This window comes from Musa acuminata, chromosome BXJ1-2 (genome assembly GCF_036884655.1).
Source record: "Musa acuminata AAA Group cultivar baxijiao chromosome BXJ1-2, Cavendish_Baxijiao_AAA, whole genome shotgun sequence".
In the NCBI taxonomy this organism is placed as follows: Eukaryota; Viridiplantae; Streptophyta; class Magnoliopsida; order Zingiberales; family Musaceae; genus Musa; species Musa acuminata.
Window position 1 is genome coordinate 27282800 of NC_088328.1, and position 27829 is coordinate 27310628.

Below are 27829 nucleotides of genomic sequence, written 5' to 3' on the forward strand. Positions count from 1 at the left end.
TGCACTCAGCTGGAAATTTTACTAAAATACTGAATGCTCAACATCTTGAAGGTGGTACCACACTTAGACTATTTTAACTAAGAGTACTTGTTGAATTTAAATAGTAAAGTACATAATTAAACAGATAAAGCCACTAGATCTGCCATACTAACATATAATACAGTCTAAAGAAAATCCATCATTACATCCCAAAACATGCTCCAAGTTCATCAGCTGATGCATTTGTTTTATGGTGGTGGCAATGTCTTTGAGTGGGAAGACTTCCCTGTGATCACTTTCTTAACTTTTGCAATTGACCGTTTGACCTTTGATCCAACACCTGATAAAATGTTATGAGATTTCTTATGTGCTGGCTTCAGCACTGCATCTCGGGCTTCCACAGGAACTGCTGAATCATGGCTAGACTCCATTATTTTATGGTCATCTTCATCTTCCTTCTCATCATTTTCTTCATCAGTTTTATCATCATCCAATTGGGTGTCTGTTGTCTTGTTAGTTTGCCTTTCATCCATGAGAACTTTTGGGCTTATTTCCTCCTTGAACTTTTCCTCCTGAACAACTTTATCAGTAGATTTCACAAAGGTATCTAATTTCTGGACCTCATGTGAGTCAATTGACATGTATTGTTCATTTAGATCACTTTTCACATTTTGAATTCGAAGTTCATTTATTGCATCTTGATCCTCTCTGCTTGACTCAATTTTTACACCTTTGGACTGAATCTTTGTACCTTCTATTGTATTATCTATGATCAAAGAGTCGTACTTCCCAATTTCATCAGTTTGAAGATTCAGTTGACTTTGTTCACCATTATCCAAAATCTTTGCATCCTCATCTGGTTCAGATGTGAAAGCTAGTTGTTCATGTAACAGTGCATTGGAATCTTGGTCTATCTTTTCAACTCCCTTAAAAATTCTCATGTCTTCTATTCCACCTTCTTTTGAAAAAATATCCATTTTGTTCTCCTTGTTCTCGTGCATTGGGATTCCGCTGGTCTTTCCAATAATGCTTGTCTGAATCTTCTCATCATGATGCAAAGAATCTGCTTTTGAGAAGTCCTCGTATACATTTCCGCCCACTTTTGATGCTGGCGAATCATCATTAGTATTTCTTTCTGGCCTTTCATCCTCCGTTATAATCAACTCTTTTGTATTATTTCCAATAACATTGTCATGGCTGCATTCTAGCATTAGACCTGAACTGTCTTCAAATTTTTTACCAACTTTGTCTTCCTTTGTGCTTGTATCTTCTCTGACATGTTCAGTTGACCGTGAGACCAAAATGCTATCTTGTTTTGGGATGCTGGTGTCATGGCTTTGAACAGAGATGTTCTCTTCTACCTTAGCTTCAGCCTCCACACCACCAAGCTTGGCACGTTTACCTTGCAAGATTCCTTCCATCAAATGTGACACAGGCAAATCATCATGGTCAATTAGTTCATACTCCTCACTTTTTGATCTATTCAAGCCTGCAACTTCACAACTTGGTCCTTCTGCTTCTTCCAATCTATCCTTTTCATCTTCTAATATGCTTGTTTCTGTTGCTTGTGTGGTGGATAAGTTTCCTAAAAGTTCCTTATTCTCTCTGAATTCCACTGAATGGTCATCCTTTTCGGCAATGCTTACATCAGATTCTGACTTCAAAGTTTCTTCTAGATTCACCCTATCGTCTTGGTCTCTGGTTACAATGGCCTCAGATGGCAACAGAGAGATGGAGGTTTCATCATGACACTTTTCACCTGTCTCATTTATACCAACATCATTTGCAGCTTCTACATGCATTGCTTGGGTCTCAATATTCCCCTCAGTGGATTCTCTGATCAAAAACTCAGAAACTTCATCAAGATCCTTGTCTCCATATTTTATGACTTCTCCATCTGTCTCAATTATGACAAATGAACCATTCCTTTCTTCCTCATCTATTAATGTTGTGGTTCCTCTCTTCTCTGATGGATCCATGATAATGGGACCTTGATCTGATGAGATGTTGTCAGATTTGTTGATCTGCAAGAAAAAAACTTTATTAGTTCTAAAAATCTGGATGTGAAAAGAAAGAAAAAGAGACAGAGGAGTAGTGTGTTCTTTTTCGGTATGCCAAAATCTAACCATTTTCTTCTGGCTCTGTTGTGGTATAGTAACAGATCTCTTAGCCTCCAACATATCCTTTGGCTCCATATCATTTGATTCATCGTTGTTTTCCTTAACATGTTCACTAGCTGCATCTTTTACACCAGAAACTTCAGGTTCTGGAACATTATTGTCGTCAGGTATGATATTCTCATTTTCTACAATTGGATATTCTATCTTCAATCCGTCAACCTCCTCGTCTGATTGTTGTTGAAGCTTCATGACTTTTCTTGGATAATCCTGAAAATTCAAACCTGATATTTCATTTTGCCCTGATCCTCTCACATCTTGTGAGACAAAATTTTCAGAAGTTTCTGTCTCCTTAAGGGATTTAAAATCCAGTGTTTCCATTTGTGGAAGAAATTTTGCCACATTTTTCATTTCTTCATGAAATTCAGCAGTGATGCATGGGTCATCAACCATCTTTCTGTGATTGTCTTCTATTGTCATATCTGAATCCACTATTTTCGTGATCTGCTTTAAGAAACTTAGTTAGTAGGAGCTCTAATGCTTGCATGTTTATAAATGAGAAAAGCGTGTTAGATTTCTAGAAATTTGTTTAGCATTGTGTCTTTTGAATAAGAAAATGTTTAATAAAACTGTAGACAAGGTAAATGTTACCTGTTCTTGAGGACTTAAATTATCTGTTGCATCACAAGCATGAATTTGCTCATTAGAACTGAATGGTCCCACTTCCTCAACTGCTTTACGAGCCCTATCCTTATTTTTCTCAAATTTTTCTTCGAGGTCTGCACGATTTAGTTGTTCTCCTTGTCTTTGTTCATCAGTACATGTATCTTTATCTGCTATTTCAAGCTCATCTGGAACCATATAAATGGGGTTTTTGGCTTCCACATCCTCCAACTTCTGACTTTCTGAAACACTTTTTACAGTGGTTTTTTCTTTGATATTTTCCTCGTTATACTCACTGGTAGTGGCTGCTTCATAAACTTTCATGTCTGGTTGTATATTATCTTCCTCTTTGTCTTCATCTTCCTCTGATTCTAATCTTGTTTCATCTTCCTGGTCCTCATTATTTTCTGCGTCCATTACTGACTTATTTTCCTTGTTAATCTCATCCATTGCATAAAAAATGTTGAGGACATTTTCAGTTTCCACATCCTTCATGCTTTCAACCTGTGAGCCACTTTCTTTAATTTTCTTCTCTTGTGTTCTGTCCTCAATGCACTCATTTGTGTAGATTTTCCCAGAAACTTTCACCTCAGGAGGGTTTAAATAATTTCTTTCCTCTTCCTCGTTTTTTGTTTTGTTAGATGGCAAGCACTTGTCAACTTCCTGCTCTTTTCTGTTTTCATTCTCCAACAAAGCTGTTTCCTTTGTTTCATTATCTTCTCTTGAAACATTTTGATGAGCTTCGGAAGTTACTTCAGCGATGTTTATCTGAATGGTATTCATATCTGAAGCTTCCATTGTACATAAAGAATCTTCTCTTGTATCAGAAATGTTTTCATCACAAGATGGCTCGACTTCAACAAGTCCTGTCTCAGTTGTTGTCTCTAACTTTCCATGTGCTGAAGATTCAGTGTGTTTAAACTGCATTAAAAAATATACCACCTGAGATGTTAATAATGTGATGTGACAGACAAATGTAAAGAGTAGGAACACTCCAAAACTGATGCCTACATTGGCATGTTGCAATTCAACCTTTTCATCAATGTTTTTGACTGCTTCCTGATCTTTTGTAGTTTTTCTTACTACATGCTGACTTGTAGTGGTTAATTCAGATTCTGTAGCTTGAAACTCCATTTTCTGTGTCATTCTGCAATCCTGCCCAGAACATTGAAATATTAACTGTTACATGAGTGGTATACTATAACAAAGGGAAATGTTAGAATAATTATTTCAAAAGGCTGCTCCGTTCTTTTCCTTTGCACTAAGTTGGTCCAATTTTAATGCTACCACTACATACATTTTTAGCATGACTTGCATCATCTTGTGCTATCACAACTTTAGCAGGATCTGTTTCAGTTATAGCTTCCAAATTTTGCTGTACAGAAGTTAAATTGAAGGAAGCCTGTGTAACAAGGTTAACATGAAAACAATGATGAGGCAAAGGATGACTTAAAAGGAAGAGAATGAACTGATTTCTAGGTTCTTATCAAAGCAACCTCCTGCTTTATATTCTCATTCCCCATTGCTATGTCTTCTTTGATCTCTGGTTTTCTCTGGCTTTGTAGCCTTTTGGATTCTGCTTCATCAGTCAGTCAATGTACCCTTAGCAGGTTTATCACTTAAAATGTCATTTATGCTCTCCCAGTTGTCATTGGTCACACTATGATCTGCATCCTTCTGAAGTATGATTTTCAGATTTTGCAACAGAATTAGTGACCATTTTGTGCTAAAAGAAAACAACTATCTCTTTGGACCAGTTTGGATGATAAAATCTCTTATGTTAATACTAGTTCCCCTTTGACAATTATGCAATAATGAAAGGGCATATGGAACAAGGTAAAGGTCAACTTGGCCTTTTTAATAAAGATTCAATGCTATGTAAAAGTCGATGATACTTTTGCACAAGCTGGATGTTATGCTTACAAGTAACCATTAGTCTAGAACAGTAATTTTTAATTGCTGAACAATTCAACTTATCAGTAATTTGTAATTGCTGAACAATTCAACTTGAACCACAAGAGACAAAGACTATCTATCATGAGGTAGTGAAAAAGAAAAAAAAAAAGAAAAGCAAGGCAGCCCAGTGCAAGTGACACATCAATGCGGGTCTAAAAGGGTTAGTGTAAAGTTGTAAACCATCTCACCTTTTCAGGCAGAAGGGTTGTTTCTATAACTTAAAACCCTAGTCACCTAGTTTTAAGAGCAACATGGCCAGTGATGCCAAGGCTCACCCTTATATACAATGAAGTTGTACTATTTTCATTATGTCAGGTCTAAGAAAATTTTTGCAGAGCGGCCAAAGACTATACTGATATTGACTTACCATGAAAATCTAATTTGTTCAAGTTTATTACATTCTAGGAGTAAACAGGTAGAGGACACCAAATTGATAGTAATATGTTGAAAGAGATATATAGTCAATTTCTCAACTTTGATGAGCCTCTTTTTATATATTCTTATGTAGAAGGAAATAAGTGGATGCCACCTTTTTTTGTCAAAAGTTGTAGGGAGAGAGAACTCTCATCTGCTAAGAGTTACGTCTTGTATGTTATGCCTTTCTCCTTTTTTTTTAATTGACTGGTTAGAAACTTAGAATGCTGATTATAGATTTTTCTCAAAAAAAGAATGCTACTTGTAGATAGGGTCTTTATAAATAGAAATGAAGGCAAGATTAAAGATTGAGAGTTTATCGCGAAAAACTGATAGAATTATAGTTTTATTCTCTTACAGATTACCTGGTTTTCCAGCCATAAATATGGCTTTGCTTATGTAGGGGTGTCAAATATAAGAAGTCTGCATGAGAGGGTTGACAAATTTCATGACTGACTATCAACTTACATTAATGCTTCATGGTATCAAATTCTTAGCCTAGGCAATTTTACACTATGGAAGAATGCAGAAAATACCAGTAGGTGAGTTTTACTCATGTATTGAGTGAGACCCTCCACAATGAAACCAAAAGTAGAGGAAATGACAAACTTTTCTTTGGAAGTTGTATTTCATTTCAGAGTGATGATTAAGTTTAACACAAACCATGAAAATGAATTTCAGCAATATTATTTAGTAATGCTCTTGATACCTTTTCATCTTTTTTATCAGGATTGTCACTCAAATGTGCGACGCCAATTCCAACTTGTGCTTCTTCCTGGGGTGTACATACTCCAGCCTTTTCCTGAAGGCTTTTCTCTTGCTCCTTTGTAGGGTCCTTTTGTTCGGTAAGTTCTCTAGTGGAAGCATTTACTTCAGCCGAGATGGTTCTGTCAAGGACCTCAGCCGTGTCATTCTTGATGACATTTTGTGGAAATTGCTCAGTTGTATTTTCTAGAAAGATCTCACTATCCATATCTTCTTTAATAGTTTCTTCCTGTTGATTCAATTCATTTTTCTTATTGAGCTCTTCACCTTCCTTTTGCTCCTCGATAGAGGTACCTTCTACCATCATTAAAGAATCTTCCTGTTGATTCAATTCATTTTTCTTATTGATCTCTTCACCTTCCTTTTGCTCCTCAGTAGAAGTACCTTCTACCATCAACTTGTTTGTCTGTTCATCATTAGAAACAACACATTCCATACCTTTGTTAGCTTCTACTTTTTCATGTTTATCCTCTAGATCTGCGTCAAGAGATTCTTGTGGACTAGATGCTTTTCCAGTTGTTTTTTCCAAAGGGGTTTGTGTGGAGCATAAAGAACCAACTATTCTATCCATGTTCACATTGTCTAGTGAGTTAACAACATCTGTAATTTCTGTATCAGCAATCGCCTCATGATTCTGTTCTCCTGAAAATGCTTTATAAAGCTCTTCCACACTCCTCGACACTAGATGTTGTTCAATTAGATCCATATTTTCACTTACTGAATCATTACCATCCTCATGCATCTCATTTCTAATCTGCACAGTTTCTTCAATAAACTTTTTGGGCATTAGTGAAGTACCAATGTTCTTGTCCAAGTTTGCAGCTTGTTCATTCTTCTGGATAAAGCTGTCCATGACCATTTCGTACTTATTGGAATCATCCTCCATGTTATTTTCTAGAATGTTGTCATCCTTTGCTTTTGCAGTTTCTTGGTCATTCTCTCTGTCGTGGATCTCATAGACCTGATAAAAAAATGTCAGATCACTAGTAGGTTAGGATGCATGTTTAAGGAATCAGTTTCACATTGCTAACTGAACAATTTTCTAAATTAAACTTATTATGGAGATCAATATTGCCCAGAGGAAGATAAGGAACAGCGGATCATGTTGTTGAGGTTATCATCATTTGCTTAGTCACGAATCTTCCTCGCTGCTGATTTGCTAGCTGATTGTTGAATCTGGTTCTCAAGAACTGATTCAGGTAAAAATATAAGCTTATCACACTCCAATTTTGTTTTGTTGGCATAATCTTTCTTGTAGTCTTTGCAGTGTTCTGTTTGGTTAAACTGTTCTTCAGAAAAAAGAAATATTGGAGATTTCATGCTTTTCACAAACTTCTTCGGGAATATCACCAATGTTCTTTTGTATACTTTCCTCATCCGTCATTATGGCAGTTCGACATTTATCACATTATCAATTAATGATGAAAGAGGACAACACATGCTAAAATTGGCCTTGCCATATGCTGACACCTCTGCCTTATTATGGTGTGGTGTGTGCGGGTCTTTTGGCACAGAAATTCAATATATTTAACACGCATGATGGCACGACAATCATCATTTTAAAGTAATCTGCTTAAGCTCTATTGCTTTATACTAAACAATTTGTAAAGTTCAAAACCGTGAATTTGACATGAGCTAACCTGAGTCGTGTCATCTTTTCTTAAGTTGTCTAGGTCAATCTCTTCTGATTTATAATTGCATTCTTCCTTCACTGAGTTTGAAATGAAAAGCTTCTCAGCCTCTGCACTTCCCTTGTATGTGTCAATGTCTATATTGTCCTGGGTTGTGGTTGTTTGATGAATTAGTTCTTCAGCCACACAGTTTAGTGTTTCTTCAGTTTCTTTAGCCACTTGATCATGTATGCTCTGCAAAACTGGGATATCACTAGTTGGAGCTGCTTCTACATTCTGTTCCAGGTTACCTCCGTCCATCACCTTTGTAGTTTCGTTGTCATGATAAATACTTGCCATTTCAGGAACCTACTTAAAAAATGAGACATCAGATAATCGTAGTAAGTTCCAAGAATTAATTCTGGAAGATACATGGAATTGTCGATTTATCTGTTTACAATCTTGTTCTTGGAATATAATAGAAAGAATGATGTTGAGAAAAGTAAACAAATAAATTAATTAAATCATCTTTATTTTTTGAATTCTCTATCCTGGAGGCTTCTATTTTTCTGTGTGTTTTGACTCTTTATCTTCAAATTGTGGTTTCTAAACTGAGTGAAGCTTCTAAGATTTCTCTTTTACATAGTTATCTTTGATGCTGATTTGTATTTCAGATGGACAGGTGGGATCTTCATGATTATTGCCCATTTCATTCATGTTACTGCTAAAAGTTCAAATTATTTGCAACTTCTCATCAGGGGTTTCTGTTCTATGTGAAGTCATTTTCAAACACTAATCATTCATGTTTGTGTACAAGAGAACAGGGACACTATTATGTGATTATATATATGTTAATAATTACCAAAATGTTATCGATTGACATCCATTTCTCTCATCATTCAGATGTAAACAAGCTGGCTAGGCTAATTACAGGATCCCATATATGTTTATGTCTGAATAAAATGGATTATGATTGAATAAAAAGTTAAATAGAAAATAATAGAGTTAGTGGTTGCATGATGATGGGGTTATCCTTCTATGAATTGAATTTTGTTCATATTTCTCTTTCTTTCTTTCTTTCTTTTCCTTTTCATATTTCATGAATTATTTGCTTTTGTTAAATATGCATGAGAAGAATTATATATTGCAAAATGATTCATTGTTCACCTTTTCATCTTCAAAATCTGGTATGCTGCTTGGATCTTCAGTGTTTGTCCTGGTTACTTCTCTCTCAGATGTTAGAACTGCTTCATCTACTTGACGTAGCTCTGATTTCTCTGAATGTTCCTTTTCAGCAGCAGCAGCAACTTCTAAAATGGATGTACCTATTTCATACTTGAGTATTTTATCTGGGATCTCAATGGAGGAAACTTCTACGTTTGCTTTGCACACTTCTTTCTCTTGGACGTCATCTAGGGTTTGATCAGTTGGAGTTTCATCACAGGTCTTCATCTGCATATTTTCCTCAGAAGCTTGCTTCTCCTGTTTCAGTTCATTGTCTTCATCATGTTTCTTTTTCTCTTCATCCAAATTCATCCTTGCTCCTGCCTCATCTGTTTCATCTTCCAAAGCAATCATTATCTTGCTTCTGTTATTTTCTGTTTCTTCATTCTGATTCTGATTCTTTTGTGTATATTTGTCATCAGCCTTATCTTGGTCATTTACTTCCTCATTCTGTGTGTGGAATATTTGCACATCAGACTTAACAGTATGAAGCTCCATTTCATTCAGAGCAACTTTTTCCTGGAACTGATCTGTTTTCGGCACCAGTTCAAATATCTCCTGAAGTTTTTCAGAATTTCTTTCTTCCGTTGTTGAATCTTCCTGTTTTGGTAACTGCAAATAATAAGAAGCATCAGAGTTGCTAACATCACTTTTCTCCACTTTCTGAATCGCATTTTCCTTTTTATTTTCTGTGTGTGTGATTTCTTGATCCTGAAAAGTTTTGTCTTCAGCAGTTGGTACTGGATGAGACTCATCTACAGACACTGCTCTAGGTATGTTGTCTCTTGTATTAACTGATTCTGCGACCTGGCAGTCTCCTTCCAAGTTCTCTTTTTCGTGTAAAACTTCAATTGTATCTTTCTCATCCTCACCTTTATCCAGGTTACTGTCTTGAATGTCACCTTCTGTTGGAAGACTATTCTCTTCATGTGGCATACTGCAAGTTCCTTCTTCATATTTGGTCATCACCTGGTCCTTCTGAATGATTGGAGCCTCTGTGTCTGCCAAGATGTCGATATTTCCCTGGCTGACTTGTGGTTGTTCTATTCTAGATTCTTTGTTTTCTATGATTTCACTTGCATCAACTATTTCAGGGCTAAGATTAGCATGATTTTCTGAGTTCTCAGACATTATTAATTCGCTAGTCCCCTTGTGAGTTATAGATTGGTGTACTACTTCTGAGATTGATTCAAGTTTCTGGCATGACTCTTCTACTGTGCTGTCTTTGCATTCAGAGTCCAGGACTATTTCTTGGTTATTGTTTGCACCTTGTATGTATTGCCCAACCAACTGATCTGTGTCAGGTACATCACTAATGCTATTGTTCATATCTTCATCATTTTCTCTTGTGGGTTCCTTGTGGTCGTTTACATGAACGGCATCAGATATCTGCTTGAAAGATAATATCTTTACTAAAAAATCCAGTGGAAGTCATATGTTTAATATACTTATTAGTGGCCAATCTTTAACAGAGAGAAAGCTTGAAGTTAATAATATTTGACTTTTTTAATAAAAATTCAGTGCTATGTAACACTTGATGGCACTAGAATATGCTGGATTTAATGCTTGTCCAAGTAACTAGATCAATAGTTTAGACTATAAGAGTTGCTAAATAGTATGATCTGAACTGTAAGGAACAAAGTCCAAAGAGTAAATCATTTTAAAATCAATCTATGTATCATGAGATAGTACTTTCAAGTATTCATCATGTCAGTTTGAATAAGATTTCTAAGCCAAGCAGTCAACGACTATACTGGTGCAAAATTACTTCTTAGTAAGAAATGTATTTTGTCAATGATTGCAATGTGCTATGCAATTGTAAGAAATTCAGGGCAAAGCAGTAGAGGGCCTAGTGGCTACCAGATAGATATCTATAGATTGAGATAAAAAGTCAATTGGTTATCTTTGATGAGCTTATTTCTATTTTTCCTTTAAATGGAAACCGGTGGCAGACAATCCTGCAAGAATATGGGGTTCTCTTGTTGATAATGTCTTTCTTGTATTTTCTGATCCAAGTCTGCTAAGAATGCTGCTTACATATAGGGGCTGCATAAATATCAAAGAAGGATGCAAAATCGAAAAATTAACAAAGAAAAGCTTTTGAATTACAGTTTCATTCTGTTGTTTATTTTCTGGTTCTTAATCATTATTGTGGTACTTCCCGTAAAGAGCAAAGCAAAATTGAGAGTTGTTTATGGATATGATTGATGAAGTCATATGTCAGACTGCAAACTTGAACTTTGTCCTCGTTTCTGATTTCTTAGTCTGATCAAGTTAGGCAATGGAGGGATGCATAAGATGGCTGTAGGTAAGTTTAGCTCATATATTGAGTAAGGGACCCTCCAAAATCCAACTAAAAGAAGAAGGAAATGACAAGCTTGCATAAGGAACTGTATTCATCTTAAAAGGAATGGTAGGAAAGAAACAAACTTTAAAAGATAAATTTAAGGTTATTTATAATGGCATCTTGGTACCTTTGCATCTTCATTCTTGGTATCACTACTTGCTTCTGCAATACTAGTTCCAGCTGGTGCTTCCTCTTGGGGTATTTCAGTCTTTTTTTGTAATTTTTCTCCTTGCTCTTCAGAAAGATCCTTTCCTTCAACAAGTTCTCCAGCAAAAGCATTTACTTCGGCAAGAATGGTCGCCTCAAGGACATCAGCCTTGATATTTTCATGCTCTTTGTTACTCTTGTCATCCTCAAGGGGATTATCTAAGGATTTCTCAGTAAAATTTGATAGTGATATTTCACTAACCATATCTTCTTTAATAATTTCTTCTCCTTGTTTCAATTCATTTTCTTTATTGAATTCTTCACCCACCTTTTGCTCCTCATTGGAGCTAATTCCTACTGTTGCCATATTTTTCTGTTCGTTTGTAGAAATAATGTCTTCGACTCGTTTGTTGTCTTCTGTTGTTTCATGTGCATCATTCAGATCTACATCAGGAATTCCTTTATCATAAATGTTTTCCTCAGATTCTTCTTGTCTGGATGCTCTCCAAGAATTTTCTTCCAGCAGATCTTGTGCAGAGGATGTACCAACTATTTCGCTTACGTTTACAGTGTCTTTCAAGTCAACAAAATTCAGATTTTCTGTATCTGCAATTGCCTCATGATTATGTTCTCCCAAAAATGTTCTGCAAATCTCTTCACCATTCTCAGATATAGGATCTTGTTCAACTGGCTCCACGAATTTGCAAAGTTCATCTTTATTATCTTCATGCATCTCATTTGTAATCTGTAAAGTTTCTTCAATCATTTTGCTGGGCACTGGTGAAGTATCCACATTGTTGCCTGAGATTAAGGCTTGTTCATTCTTCTCAATAAATTCATGCTTACTGGAATTTTCATCCATTTGATCTTCTAGGATACTGTCATTCTTTGCTGTTGCAGTTTCTTGGTCATTGTTCACATCATTGATTTCAGAAGCCTCCTGATAGAAGAGGTCAAATTATGAGATAGTACTTTCAAGTATTCATCATGTCAGTTTGAATAAGATTTCTAAGCCAAGCAGTCAATGACTATACTGATGCCAAATTACTTCTTAGTAAGAAATGTATTTTTGTCAATGATTGCGATGTACTGCACAATTGTAAGAAATTCAGAGCAAAGAGATAGAGGGCCTAGTGGCTACCAGATAGATATCTATAGATTGAGAGATAAAAAGTCAATTGGTCATCTTTGATGGGCTTGTTTCTATTTTTCCTTTAAATGGAAACCGGTGGCAGACATAATCCTGCAAGAATATGGGGTTCTCTTGTTGATAGTCTTTCTTGTATTTTCTGATCCAAGTCTGCTAAGAATGCTGCTTATATATAGGGGCTGCATAAATATCAATGAAGGATGCAAAATTAAAAGATTAACAAAGAAAAGCTTTTGAATTACAGTTTCATTCTGTTGTTTATGGTTCTTAATCAACATTATGGTACTTCCTGTAAAGGGCAAAGCAAAATTGAGAGGTGTTTATGGATAGGATTGATGAAGTCATATGACAAACTGTAAACTTAAACTTTGTCCTCGGTTCTGATTTCTTAGTCTGATCAAGTTAGGCAATGGAGGGATAAATAAGATGGCTGTAGGTAAGTTTAGCTAATACATTGAGCAAGGGACCCTCCAAAATCCAACTAAATGAAGAGGGAAATGACAAGCTTGCATAAGGAACTGTATTCATCTTAAAAGGAATGGTAGGAAAGAAACAAACTACAAAAGATAAATTTTAGGTTATTTGTAATGGCATTTTGATACCTTTGCAACTTCATTGTTGGTATCACGACTTGCTTCTGCAATACTAGTTCCAGCTGGTGCTTCCTCTTGGGGTATTTCAGCCTTTTTTTGAAAGTTTTCTCCTTGCCCTTCAGAAAGATCCTTTCCTTCAACAAGTTCTCCAGCGAACACATTTACTTTAGCAAGAATGGTCGCCTCAAGGACATCAACCTTGATATTTTCATGCTCTTTGTTACTCTTGTCATCCTCAAGGGGATTATCTAAGGATTTCTCAGTAAAATTTGGTAGAGATATTACACTAACCATATCTTCTTTAATAATTTCTTCTCCTTGTTTCAATTCATTTTTTTTATTGAATTCTTCACCTGCCTTTTGCTCCTCATTGGAGATAATTCCTACTGTTACCTTATTTTTCTGTTCATTTGTAGAAATAATGTTTTCAACTCTTATGGTAGCTTCTGTTGTTTCATGTGCATCCTTCAGATCTCCATCAAGAATTCCTTTTTCATAAATGTTTTCCTCGGATTCTTCTTGTCTGGATGCTCTCCAAGAATTTTCTTCCAGAGGATCTTGTGCAGAGGATGAACCAACTATTTCGTTCAAGTTTACAGTGTCTTTCAAGTCAACAAAATTCAGATTTTCTGTATCTGCAATTGCCTCATGATTATGTTCTCCCAAAAACGTTCTGCAAATCTCTTCACCATTCTCAGATATAGGATCTTGTTCAACTGGCTCCATGACTTTGCAGAGTTCATCTTTATTATCTTCATGCATCTCATTTGTAATCTGTAAAGTTTCTTCAATCATTTTTCTGGGCACTGGTGAAGTATCCGCATTGTTGCCTGAGATTAAGGCTTGTTCATTCTTCTCAATAAAGCAGTCCATTATCAATTCATGCTTACTGTAATTTTCATTCATTTTATCTTCTAGGATATTGTCATTCTTTGCTGTTGCAGTTTCTTGGTCATTGTTCGCATCATGGATTTCAGAAGCCTCCTGATAAAAGAGGTCAAATTAATAAAGAGTTAGGACTTGGATCAAGTTTAAGGAATCTTTGCCAGTGAAAAAGAAATCAACCATATTGTTGAGGTTATCATCAGTCTCTAATTGTTGCATCTGGTTCTCATGTGCCATGTCCGTTGTAAGCTCAATCTTTTCATATTCCACCCTTTCCTTGTAGGCTTCATCTTTTTTATTGTCATCAGTGTCTGTAGTTTGGTTAATCTGTTCATTAGCAACATAACTGATGGAGTCTTCTTGAATTGCAGTTGCAGTTTCTTGATCATTGTTCACAACGTGGATTTCAGAAGCCTGATAAAAGAAGTCAAACCAACAAGGAGTTAGGACTTAGGATGCAAGTTTAAGGAATTTGTGCCAGTCGAAAAGAAATCAACCATATTGTTGAGGATTTCATCATTTGTGATCCAGGTTTCAGGAACTTCACCAATGTTCTTCTCCAAACCTTCTTCATCCTTCATAGTTGCAATTGCAATAACATTTCTCATTATCAAACTGGGATGGAACTCGAAATTTACATGTTAGCTTAAAGTAATCGGATGCTTAAGCTTTTCAAACTAACCAAATTCTAGAGTTTAAAAACCATAGAATTGACAAACAGCTCAACTTTACCTGAGGTTTATCATCTTTACTTGAATTGTCAAAACTAGTCTCTTCTGATTTACCATTCTGATTTTCACTCATTGAATTTGAGATGATAGCAATCTTCTCAGCCATCGTAGTGTCCTGGTACATTTGTATGTCCATATTGTCCTTGGTAGTGGTTGATTGATAAGCTAGTTCTTCAGCCACACAACATGGAGTTCCTTCAGGTTCTCTGACCACTGGATCATATACTTTCTCCAGAATTGGGACATTGTTAGTGGGATTATCCTCTAGACTCTTTTTCAAGTGAACCTCTTTTGCAGTTTCAGTGTCATAAGCATTGAGTATTTCAGGGTTCTGCTTCAGAAAAAAAAGATATATCAGATAGTCATAGTCAGCTCTGATTAATATGTAATTTTGGAAGATTCATGGAATTGTTATTTTATTATGTTTATGATCATATTCTTGGTATATAATAGAAATAATTAGGTTGATCAGGAAAACCATATGCTGAGATCTTCATTCCATTGAGTTCTAAATCCTGGAGCCTTCTATTTTACTTATTGTATTTTGATTTTTTATCTTCAAATGCTGATATTAAGTCTGAGTAAAGCTTCTAAGATCTCTTTTCAAGTTATGAACCTCTATTTGTCCTAGGTTCCAGTGGCTTATTAGTTTGTATATCAGACAAACAGACTGGAGCTTCATCATTATTGGCCATATTATCATGTTAGTATCACTCTACAATATAAATCAATGCCTACAATATAACTCTAGGATGTGGAATCTCAAAACAGACAAAAATTCTGGAGAATATTTTCGGTCCAAGTACAATGCAAAGAAGGTATCTGCCCAAAATTGATTATCCAGTCCAGACCATGGTCCCATTGACCAAAAAACGTAAAAATCAGATAAAAGATTTGCCATACTGTGAGCTCATTTCTCTCACATTAATCTGTAAACAAACCCTGGCTAGACTACTCACAAGAAGCCACAGATATTTCTGTCTGAACTCAATGGATAAGGATTGAAAAACTAGAGTTAATAGTTGCATGATAACGATGATTTTCTGCAATTTATTGAATTGTTTTCTAACAATTTATTTTCTTTTATTTACTGTGTGTATTTCATAAATTGCTTGCTTCTATATAATATGCATGATAAGAATTGTGTTTAATGATTTTTCTTCACCTTTTCGTCTTCATTATCTGGTATGCTGCTTGGATCTTCAATGCTTATTCTGGCTACTGCTTTCTCAGTTGTTAGAACTGCTTCACTCTCTTCTTGAGGTAGTTTTGATTTAACTGAATGTTCCTTTTCAGCAGCAACAGCATCTTCTTCAATAGAAGCATATATTTCATACTCGATTGTTTTCTCTGTGATCTCAATGGAGGAAATTTCAATATTTTCTTTGCATTTGTCTATCTCCACGGTGTCATTTAGAGTTTGATTTATTGGAGCGCCATCACAGGCATTAACCTGTATATTGTCTTCAGAAGCTTCCTTCCCCTGTATTAGTTCATTATCTTGATTGTATTTTTGGTTCTCCTCATCCAGGTTCGTTCTTGCTTCTGCCTCATCTGTTTTATCTTCCAAAACAACCTCGTGAACTATCACCTCAGATGATACCTCCACATCATGGCACTCAGTCTGATTCATTTGCATATGATTGTCATCAGCTTCATCTTGGTCATATACTTCCTCGTTTTGAGTATTGAATATTTGCATGTCAGACTCTACACTATGAAGGCCCATTTCATCCAGAACATCTAAAGTTTCCTGGCCCTGATCCTTATTTTTCTCCAGTTCAAATGTCACTTCAAGGTTTTCATGATTTTCTTCTTCAACTCCTGAGTCTTCCTGCCTTGGTAACTGTGCATAAAAAGCATCAAAGTTGCTATCTTCACTTTCATCCTCTGTCCAAATCACATTTTTCTTTTTGTCTTCTGTGTCTGTGATTTCTTGATCCTGAAAGGTTTTGTCTTCTGCAGTTGGTGTTGGATGAGATTCATCTACAGACACTGCTCTAGGTCTGTTATCTCTTGTATTTACGGATCCTGCAATGTGGCAGTCTCCTCCCAAGTTCTCTTCTTCATGTGAAACTTCAATGGTGTCTTTCTCATCCTCACCTTTATCCATGTTAGTGTTTTGAATGCCATCTTCTGATGGTAGGCTATCCTCTTTTTGTTGCATACTGCAAATTCCTTCATCATATTTGCTAATCATCTGGTCCTGGATAATTGAAGCCTCCGTATTTGTCAATATGTCAACATTGCCTTGGCTGACTTGTGGTTGTTCCATTTTAGCAAAATCTTTGGTTTCTGTGATTTCACTTGCATCAATTATGTCAGCACTAAGATTGGCATCATTTTTTGAGTTCTGAGACATCATCACTTCACTAGTCCCCTCCGGAGTCTTAGATTGGTGTACTAATTCTGAGATTGATTCAAGTTTCTGGCATGCCTCTTCTATGTTGTTGTCAGCTACTGTGCTCTCTTTTGTGTGACTTGCTTCTTCAATCTGTTCTTTGCATTCGAAGTCCAGGACTATTTCTTGGTTATTATTTACAGCTTGTATGTGTTGCCCAACCAAGTCGTCTGTGTCAGGTTCATCACTAATGCTATTGTTCTTGTCTTTGTCAGTGTCTCTTGTGGGTTCCTTGTCGATGTTTATATGGATGACATCAGATACCTGCTTAAAAGAAAATAACTTTAGTAAAATGTCCAGTTGGAATCATATTTTAATATACTCATTAATGGCCAATTTTTGTGTTAACAGAGAAAGGTGAAGTTCATAATATTTGACTTATTCAATAAAGATTCGGTGCTATCTAACACTTGATAGCACTGGAATAAGCTGGATTTTATGCTTATTCAAGCAGTTAGAACAGTAGTTCAGACTTAGAGTTTTTAGATTATAAGAGTTGCTAAATAGTATGTCCTGAACTGTAAGGAATAAAGCCTATCAAGTAAAGCATTTTGAGCTAAATTTATGTATAACAAGGTAGTACTAAGCCAAAGACTCTTTTTCAGGTGAACCTCTTTTGCAGTTTCAGTGTTATAAGCATCGAGCATTTCAGGGTTCTGCTTCCAAAAAAAAAGATATATCAGATAATCATAGTAAGCTCTGATTAATATGTAATTTTGGAAGATTCATGGACTTGTTATTTATTATGTTTATGATCATTTTCTTGGGTATATAATAGAAATAATTAGGTTGATCAGGAAAACCATATGCTGAGATCATCATTCCATTGAGTTCTTAAATCCTGGAGCCTTCTATTTTACTGATTGTATTGTGATTTTTTATCTTCAAATGCTGATATTAAGTCTGAGTAAAGCTTCTAAGATCTCTTTTCAAGTTATGAACCTCTATTTGTCCTAGGTACCAATGGCTTATTAGTTTGTATATCAGACAAACAGATAGGATCTTCATCATTATTGGCCATATTATCATGTTTGCATCACTCTACAATATAAATCAATGCCTACAATATAACTCTAGGACGTGGAATCTCAAAACAGACAAATTCTAGAGAACATTTTCAATCCAAGTACAATGCAAAGAAGGTATCTGCCCAAAATTGATTATCCGGTCCAGACGATGGTCCCATTGACCAAAAAAAGTAAAAATCAGATAAGATTTGCCATACTGTAAGCCCATTTCTCTCACATTAATCTGTAAACAAGCCCTGGCTAGACTACTCACAAGAAGCCACAAATATTTCTGTCTGAACTACATGGATAAGGATTGAAAAACTAGAGTTAATAGTTGCATGATAATGAGGATTTTCTGCAATTTATTGAATTTTTTTTAACAATTTCTTTTCTTTTATTTACTGTGTGTATTTCATAAATTGCTTGCTTCTATATAATATGCATGATAAGAATTGTGTTTAATGATTTTTCTTCACCTTTTCGTCTTCATTATCTGGTATGCTGCTTGGATCTTCAATGCTTATTCTGGCTACTGCTTTCTCAGTTGTTAGAACTGCTTCACTCTCTTCTTGAGGTAGTTTTGATTTAACTGAATGTTCCTTTTCAGCAGCAGCAGCATCTTCTTCAATAGAAGCATATATTTCATACTCGATTGTTTTCTCTGTGATCTCGATGGAGGAAATTTCAATATTTTCTTTGCATTTGTCTATCTCCAGGGTGTCATTTAGAGTTTGATTTATTGGAGCGCCATCACAGGCATTAACCTGCATATTGTCTTCAGAAGCCTCCTTCCCCTGTATTAGTTCATTATCTTGATTGTATTTTTTGTTCTCCTCATCCAGGTTCATTCTTGCTTCTGCCTCATCTGTTTTATCTTCCAAAACAACCTCGTGAACTATCACCTCAGATGATACCTCCACATCATGGCACTCAGTCTGATTCATTTGCATATGATTGTCATCAGCTTCATCCTGGTCATTTACTTCCTCTTTTTGAGTATTGAATATTTGCATGTCAGACTCTACACTATGAAGGCCCATTTCATCCAGAACATCTAAAGTTTCCTGGTCCTGATCCTTATTTTTCTCCAGTTCAAATGTCAATTCAAGGTTTTCATGATTTTCTTCTTCAACTCCTGAGTCTTCCTGCCTTGGTAACTGTGCATAAAAAGCATCAAAGTTGCTATCTTCACTTTCATCCTCTGTCCAAATCACATTTTTCTTTTTGCCTTCTGTGTCTGTGATTTCTTGATCCTGAAAGGTTTTGTCTTCTGCAGTTGGTGTTGGATGAGATTCATCTACAGACACTGCTCTAGGTATGTTATCTCTTGTATTTACGGATCCTGCAATGTGGCAGTCTCCTCCCAAGTTCTCTTCTTCATGTGAAACTTCAATGGTGTCTTTCTCATCCTCACCTTTATCCATGTTAGTGTTTTGAATGCCATCTTCTGATTGTAGGCTATCCTCTTTATGTTGCATACTGCAAATTCCTTCATCATATTTGCTAATCATCTGGTCCTGGATAATTGAAGCCTCCGTATTTGCCAATATGTCAACATTGCCTTGGCTGACTTGTGGTTGTTCCATTTTAGCAAATTCTTTGTTTTCTGTGATTTCACTTGCATCAATTATGTCAGCACTAAGATTGGCATCATTTTTTGAGTTCTGAGACATCATCACTTCACTAGTCCCCTCCGGAGTCTTAGATTGGTTTACTAATTCTGAGATTGATTCAAGTTTCTGGCATGCCTCTTCTATGTTGTTGTCAGCTACTGTGCTCTCTTTTGTGTGACTGGCTTCTTCAATCTTTTCCTTGCATTTGAAGTCCAGGACTATTTCTTGGTTATTGTTTACAGCTTGTATGTATTGCCCAACCAAGTCGTCTGTGTCAGGTACATCACTAATGCTATTGTTCATGTCTTTGTCATTGTCTCTTGTGGGTTCCTTGTTGATGTTTACATGGATGATATCAGATATCTGCTTAAAAGAAAATAACTTTACTAAAATGTCCAGTGGGAGTCATATTTTAATATACTCATTAATGGCCAATCTTTCTGTTAACAGAGAAAGGTGAAGTTCATAAAATTTGACTTCTTCAATAAAGATTTGGTGCTATTTAACACTTGATAGCACTGGAATAAGCTGGATTTTATGCTTATTCAAGCAGCTAGAACAGTAGTTTAGAGTTTTTAGATTATAAGAGTTGCTAAGTAGTATGACCTGAACTGTAAGGAACAAAGCCTATCAAGTAAATACTTTTGAGCTAAATTTATGTATAACAAGGTAGTAGTAAGCCTAAGACTATACCAATATCAAATTATATCTTATCATGTAATTTGTATATGGTTGCAATGTGCTGGGCAAAATGTTGGACATGCAGGGCAAAGAGGTAGAGACTTGAGACTGCCAGAAAAAATATCTATGTATTGAGAGAGATATAAGTTCAGTTTGTCATCTTAAATGAGCTTATTTTTATTTTTTTTTTAGTGCAAACTGGTGGAAGATTTAGTCCACCTTTTGGTCCACAAAAAAGAGATAAAACTCTTCTCTCCAAATGATACTAAGAATCTCGTGAGTCCTCTTGTTGTTAACACCTTTGTCATATTTTTTGGAGGATTGAGAATTGAAAAATTAACAAATAAAAGCTGATAGAGTTACAGATTTATTCTCTCATTGATTTCTGATTCTGTTGATCATCATTATGGTGTTGACTCTAGAGGGTGATCCAGTTCATGAAAGGTTTAATCAAGTTTGCCGATCAACTCAATTAGTTGTCAGCTAGTACTGAATTTTTAGTCTAGTCAATTTCACTAGTTGGTAAGTTTAACTCAAAGTTGAGTATGAGACCCTCTAAAATTCTACTAGAATGAAAGGAAATGACATGTTGCTCAAAGAGCTGTATTCATCTTAGAGGGATGACAAGGAAAGTCAAAAGTAGACAACAAAATATGAATATAAGGCTAATAAGTGCAATGTTTTGATACCTTTGCATCTTCATTCTCTCTACTGTCACTTGCTTTTGCAATATTGCTTCCAACTAGTGCTTCTTCTTGGGGTGTCCATATTTTAGCCTTTTCTTCAAAGCTTTCCTCTTGCTGGTTGGGGAGATCCTTTTCCTCAACAAGTTCTCTGGTGGAAGAATTTATTTCTGCAAGGATGGTTGTCTCAAGGACCTCAGCCTCGGTATTCTCATGCTCTTTTTCACTCTTGTCATTCTGGTGGACATGATCTAAATATTCATCCATAGTATTTGGTGGAGAGATTGCACTACTAATTTCTTTAATAGTTTCCTCTCCTCCTTTCAGTTCATCTATTTTATTTAGCTCTTCACCTTCCTTTTGCTCCTCACCAAAGGTAACTCCTCTTACCTTATATGCCAATTCATCTGTGGAAACAAAACCTTCTATCCTCTTGTTAGCTTCTTTTGTTTCATGTGTATCTTCCAGAGCTACCTCAACTGATGTTTCATCATAAATATTCTTATCAGATTCTTCTAGAATGGCTGCTCCCAAAGTATTTTCTTCCAGAGGACTTTGTGTGAAGGATGAAGAGCCAACTTCCTTGTTCATGTATACTATGCCCTGTGAGTTGGCAAAATTCATAATATTTTTATCAGCAATTGCCTCATGAATTTGTTCTCCTGAAGTCATTCTGCATATCTCTTCAACAGTCTCAGATATAGGATCTTGGTCTATCAGATCCATGTTTCTGCGCACTTCATGTTTATCATCCTCATGCTTCTCATTTATAATATGTAGAGTTTCTTCAAGTATTTCCCTGGATACTTGTAAAGTATCAGTTTTTCTGTCTGAATTTAATGGCTGTTCATTCTTCTCGATAAGGTCGTCCATGACCAATTCATACTTGTTGAAATTTTCATCCATTTTATTGTCTAAGATACTATCATTCTTTGCTTTTGCAGTTTCATTGTCATGGAACACAACATGGATTTGTGAAGCCTGACAAAAAGGTCAAATTAATAGTTAGGACTATTATGTAAGTTTAAAGAATCCGAATTATATTGTTAAGGGAATGATTTTCTAAATTAATTCTGTTATGGAGATCATAAATGTTTGGAAGTAGATGAGAACCAACCATGTCATTGTGGTTAACATCATTTGTGAAGTTGTGAGTCCCTTCCGCTTCTAATTCATTCACTGATTGTTGCATCTTTTCCTCATGTACCAAATCTGGTGCAATCTCAAGGTTCTCAGACTCCATCTTTTCCCGGTTGACATCATCTTTTTTGTTGTCGTCAAAGTCTTTAGTTTGGTTATTCTGTTCTTCAGCAACAGAATGGGAGTCTTCCTGCTTCTTGCAAACTGTTACAGGAATGTCACCTGCGGTCTTCTCTATACCTCCCTCGTCCTTCAAAGTTGCAGTTTCATTAATGTCAAATGCTTGAGCTTTGTATTAACTATTAACCAAACTGCAGAGTTAGAAAACAATGGATTTGAAAAGCGCTAACTTTTACCTGAGGTTTATCATCTTTTCTTGAGTTGTCTAACCTAAGCTCTTCAGATTTACCATTTTGGTCTTTGTTCATTGAGTTTGAGATGACTGCAAGGTTCTCAGGCTCCGTACTTTCCTTGTACAGCTGTATATCTACGTTGTCTTTGGTGGTAGTTGTTTGCTGAATTAGTTCTTCAGCCACACAGCTTGGAGTTTCTTCAAGTTTTCTGACTGCTGGATCATATACCTTATGCAAGTTTGGGGTGTCATTAGTGGGAGTATCTTTTGCATCCTTTTTCAGGTTATCCTCCTGTGAAGTTTCAGTGTTGTAATATGCATTGACCATTTCAGGGACCTGCTAAAAGTGAGATAACAGATAATTACAAGAATCTCTGATTAAAGTGTAACATTGAAAGATAAATGACATTGCTCATCGTTTCTGTTTATGATATAAAGAATCAGATTGAACCAAAATAGTAGTAGTAGTAGTAGTAGTAATAATAATAATAGTAATAATAATATACGAGATCATCATTTCCTTCTGAGTTCTAAATCAAATACTACTCAAATACTGATCATCATTTCATCGTTTCCTTCTGGTTTCTGTTTACTGATTATTTTTTCGGACTCTTTCTACTCAAATACTAAGTCTGAAACCAAGTGTAACTTCTGAAATGTTGCTTTTTTACAGTTATAAACCTGTCTTATGTGTCTATAGTTTAGTAGGTTTGTATGTCAGATGGAAATATTGAAAATTATGATTCTTTGCCACTTTAACATATTTGTGTTGTTCAACTATCTTATTGATATAAAGTTTATCATTGTTGCTAATGATCATTTTTTCATTAGTCATTTCCTATACTGCCATTATTAAGGTCATCTGAGATTTCGAAAATTATGACCAATGACCATAAGATTCAGCCAAGGCCACTTTGGAATTATTGACACAATGTCAGTTTTCTCTTATAACAACAGAAATAAATTAAGGTTGTTGTGATCTTTGTGTATTATTAGTAGTTATTCAACAATATGTCATCTCTAAGGCCATCAGCATATGAAAGATAAGCAGTATAAAACTGGCTATAAGAGATTTCTTTTTCTTCTGATAGGAAGAAATAAATTTATCTAGAAAACAAGCAACAATTACACAAGTGACTCCAGTGATGTTGGAGCTTAAAACAGACAGAAACCATGGTGGAACACTTTCTGTCCAACTATAGTGCAGTGATGATATCTGCCTGAAAGTGGATATCCCTAATCCACATCTGTTTGGACTAAAAGAACGAGAACAGAACAAAATTACCAGGACACACTATCCCATAACTCATGAGTGTCTAAATTCATGATCCATCATAAGATGTTGACAGGTTGACCAGGTAGGGAACTCGAGGTTCTACTGATGTTCATATACTACTCTTTCATAAAAGATTGCTACTATTTGTCAAATCAAGCTCATTATATAATGCTGATATTTGTGTAAATGATGTGCGTTCATCATTATGTATTTGTATATGTGATATATCTTAATAGGTGACCAAAATTGTTGATCGGTGTCCATTTTTCTCATATCATTCTTCTGTATATAAACCCTGGACAGGCTAGTTACTAGATATATGTTTCTTTCTGAATCACATGGGTCAGTTTTGAGTCTTTTGACATAAACTAGAAGTTATGATACAACAGAAACACTAGCAGTAGCATTATAATGGGGATCTTTCTCTTATTTATTGCCTTTCTATTTTTTTTCTTGCTTGTATTTCGTGTGTATTTCATGATTTGCTTTCATATGTTTAATATGAATGATGAGAATTATGTATTGCATAATGATATTTTCACCTTTTCATCTTCACAATGTGGTATGCTGCTCGGATCTTCAGTGATTATTCTGGCTATTGTTTCCTCAGCTGTTACAACTTCTTCACCCTCTTCCTGTGGTACTTGTGTTTTCTCTGGTGGTTCACCAGCTGCTTCTTCAATGGAAACACCTATTTTAGACATGATTATTTTCTCGGGGATCTCATTGTTGGAAATTTCAAATTTTTCTTGGCACTTATCATCCTCCAGGACATTATCTGGACTATGCTTGGTTAAAGTGCCATGACAGGTATCAATCTGCATATTATCTTCAAAGGTTTGCTTCTCTTGCTTCATTTCATTAAATTCATTATGTTCCTCCATTCGCTTTTGTTCCTCATCCACATTCATTCTGGCGTCTGCCTCATCTGTCATTATTGCTTCTGCCTCGTTGGTTTCACCTCCAGAAGCGATCATCTCCATGTCTCTGATTTTCTCTTTCATTTCATGTATAAACTTTTGACCTAACAACCCCAATGATACTTCCATATCATGGCTCTCATTCTGATTCGTCTGTGTAATTTTTGCCTCATCTTGCTCATCTACTTCTTCATTTTGGGCCTGTGACAATTGCATGTCAGAATTTACACGGTGTGGCTCCATTTCTTCCTGGGAAATTCCTCTTTCCTGCAACTGATCCTTATTTTGCACAACTTCAGATGTCTCTTGAAGTTCTTCAGCTTTTCTTTCTTCAGTTATTGATTCTATCTGATTTCTTAAATGTGAATAAGGAGAAGCATTAAAGTTCCTTGCATCATTTTCGTCCTCCTTCTGAATCACAGTTTCCTTTTCATTGCTTGTGTGTGTGATTTCTTGATCTTGAACAGTTTTGTCATCAGCAGTTGATGAATGAAGCTCATTTACAGACACTGGTCTAGGTACATCTTGTCTCACATTTTCTGACTCTGGAACTTTACAGGATTCTTCCAACTTCTTGTCCAGTGAATCTTCAATTTTACCTTCCTTTCTAGCTACTTCATTTTCTGTTATTTCCCTTGTGTCAATCTTTTCAGGGCTTGTCATTGCAACTGCACTTTCCTGTTCTCTATTTTCAATTTGATCTTCCAAGGTTCCATGATTTTGAACTTGTTCAGCCTTAGGACTTTCCATTTTTTCAATTTCATGCATTTTCTCACTCAAAGAAAGATTGTTTTCAGTAGCACTTTCTTCTTTTCTCTCTTGCACTTCATTTTCTCTCTCTTTCTTCACTAAGATTGCACTCTCTAAATCCTCCTTTTTCCCTTCAACAGAGTTATTACCATGTAAATCAACATCTGCATCATTACTGAAAGGAATCTGATCTCTGGAAGGTGCTTCAACAAAAACTTCACCCTCAGATTTATCCAGTATTCCAATAGCAATGGAGTGCAAGTTCTCATTTTTAGCCTTCTCATCGATGGTAATGCCTTCACCTGTTGCTGCTTCAGCTCCATAAGTTTGGCTTGGCCCAATTGTTTGAGAGTAATCAAAAACAACTGAAATTGGATTTTGATGTTCCTTCGAATCGATTACTTCCTTTTCTATGAATGAGCTTGGATTTTGTACATATCCTAAATCTCCTGATTGATGTTGCAACTTCTGAAAAAAAAGGATGGAAATGTTGCAGTTCCAGTTGTTACTATGAAACCAGGTTGCTCCAGTTGTTACTACGAATTAGGTAAAATAACAAGTTATACGTAGACATCACTGATATACAGTGGCATCTTTGTTTTCATTATTTGATATTTGGATAAACTATAACATAAGAATTAAAACTTAAACTGATGATTTATCATTTTCTAATGGTTTTTTTCTTACATGACTGTTAGTAAGATTGACATACTTGTCTATTCTTGTACAAAGAGGTGCAAGTGCATTGATATATGCAAACCACTCACACTGGGTGAAATAATTAAGCAATTTGGAGCTTAAGAGAGGAGTCACACAGATGGGTTTGACATTGCATATTATCCATATGACGCAATTCTATTTTGTCTTATGTAATTAATTTCTCTGTTGATGATCCACTGGCAGGCATTCATGGTAGAAGAATGCTACTACTGGACCAACAAACTTTGAAGTTTGAATTGTAGAACTATTTTTCTTTTCATCTGAATAGTGTGATGCCTTTCTGTAGCTCCATCCCTGCTACTTAAGAAAGTAGAAATAGAAAAGGAAAGAAATTTTGAACTGACTGCTTCCTCTTTCGATCCAACTTTGTAGATTTCTAGTTCCATCACATCAAACATTTGTTTTCATGTGCCCAACTTCGCCACTGTTTATTCTATTAATGATATTGTATTATCAGCATAAATTATTTGCAAAAGCACATGCAAAACATAAGAGAATTATGACTTGGTTGTGGTGTTATGCCCCAAGAGCAGATATATTCAACCGTATTGTGTGATCCTAATATAACTGCAACAAATGATCTGATTACTCGTTACCAATAAGTAAAATTAGTCTTTGATTTCTTTTTTGCATTTTTATAGTGGAAAATTGAATGAAGGTTTAAAAATCAACAACACATGCAAAATGAACATTTCTTGGCAAAATTTTGAACTACGGAAATTCAGAGAAATAGTTTTTCCATTTTCAGTTTTAACTCGCAAATATGGATATTGACAATTCAATCAGCAGTAAATTTAGTGTTATACTAAACCTATAAGTTGACTGCATATAGTTCAGATTCTGGTTCTTCTATTTCCTGTATTCTTTTGTGGCGCCAAGATCTGACTTCGATCAGGCACAACCGATAGATATCTGGACTCCATGTGTAATTAAAAATCACTTTTCACTATGAAAGTTCCATGAAATATTAGAATCAAGAACTAATTTTTGGTCTACTGTAGTGCTGAAAATCTGAAGTAGAACTATAAGTTTCCATCATTTATAATTCTTTTCATTTTCTTTTCTAAAGTTTTGAGCTTAGTGTCATGCACATGGGATGTAGGGCTGAAACTGAAGATTTCTTTTCCTTACCTCTTCTAGGATGGCTTCCTCCACTCCAGCTTCAGCTGCCATTGCATCAGCTCAGGAGGAATTTGGCTAGGGGAGCTTCTTCTTGGGAAAAGTATGGATGGGGCTCAAAAAGTAAGAGGCTTTTATACTCCTCCAGACTCTTCAACTTCTGTTGGCTGTGGTTCCAAATGCAACAGTGACATCTAATAATGCTGCTGCAGTTCATCAGTATAAAACCTCTACTTAGTTCCTGTTCATGCAGAAGCAATTGTTGCCTTTTATAATGCAAACTACCATGTTTCAAAAGTTTATTAGCAATGAGATGAAAACTATATCTTGCTGTTAGCCAGGTCATTGTTCTTTGAGATGCTCATGCTTGCTGTGGTGGGCTCTACAGCTACTCTTATTGAATGCTGTAGCAGCTCATGCTTGCTCTATTATTAGACATCATTTTGGCACGAGACTGTAAAATTGTTTTCGAGGGGTTTTCAGTAAAAACCTGTTGTTCTTGTTTTTAATTTGAGTCAGGTTGTTTTCATTTGTCAGTAATTTCAGTCAGCAAGGTTGAACATAAGAGTTGTTGCCAGAATTT

At 35.7% G+C, this 27829-nt stretch overlaps 1 protein-coding gene and 1 long non-coding RNA gene across 5 annotated transcripts; one reads left to right on the plus strand and one right to left on the minus strand.

Moving 5' to 3' along the window:
* Positions 1-27399, minus strand: LOC135606663 (uncharacterized). 4 transcript variants are annotated; one of them, XM_065097729.1, is made up of 19 exons: positions 27259-27399; positions 24280-25875; positions 22466-22798; positions 22087-22359; positions 20976-21950; positions 18469-19935; positions 15747-17246; positions 14583-14912; positions 14348-14425; positions 14031-14264; positions 12975-13949; positions 11203-12162; positions 8672-10117; positions 7535-7873; positions 5839-6855; positions 3771-3914; positions 2748-3680; positions 2106-2600; positions 1-2003 (listed from the first exon to the last, which is right to left on the minus strand). In XM_065097729.1, the coding sequence occupies exons 1-19, from the start codon at positions 27298-27300 to the stop codon at positions 228-230; spliced, it is 14913 nt and encodes a 4970-aa protein (XP_064953801.1). In that variant the 5' UTR covers positions 27301-27399; the 3' UTR covers positions 1-227. The 4 variants fall into 4 exon arrangements, with proteins under 4 accessions (XP_064953801.1, XP_064953797.1, XP_064953793.1 ...); XM_065097725.1 differs by having other exon boundaries at positions 3792-3914; positions 18469-19968; XM_065097721.1 differs by having other exon boundaries at positions 18469-19968.
* On the plus strand, positions 25559-27569 carry LOC135606676 (uncharacterized). Its single transcript, XR_010484874.1, has 2 exons — positions 25559-25696; positions 27268-27569. It is a non-coding gene; the product is annotated as an uncharacterized LOC135606676 (long non-coding RNA).
* The last annotated feature ends 260 nt before the right edge of the window (positions 27570-27829 follow it).

Bases quoted from the DNA above. Each gene is read 5' to 3' on its own strand.
- LOC135606663 (XM_065097721.1), bottom strand. From the start codon at position 27,300: ATGGCAGCTGAAGCTGGAGTGGAGGAAGCCATCCTAGAAGAG. The intron at 21,951-22,086 runs GTTGGTTCTCAT...CCTTTTTGTCAG, and splicing joins ATGTTAACCACAATGACATG to GCTTCACAAATCCATGTTGT. The intron at 2,601-2,747 runs GTAACATTTACC...TTCTTAAAGCAG, and splicing joins ATTTAAGTCCTCAAGAACAG to ATCACGAAAATAGTGGATTC.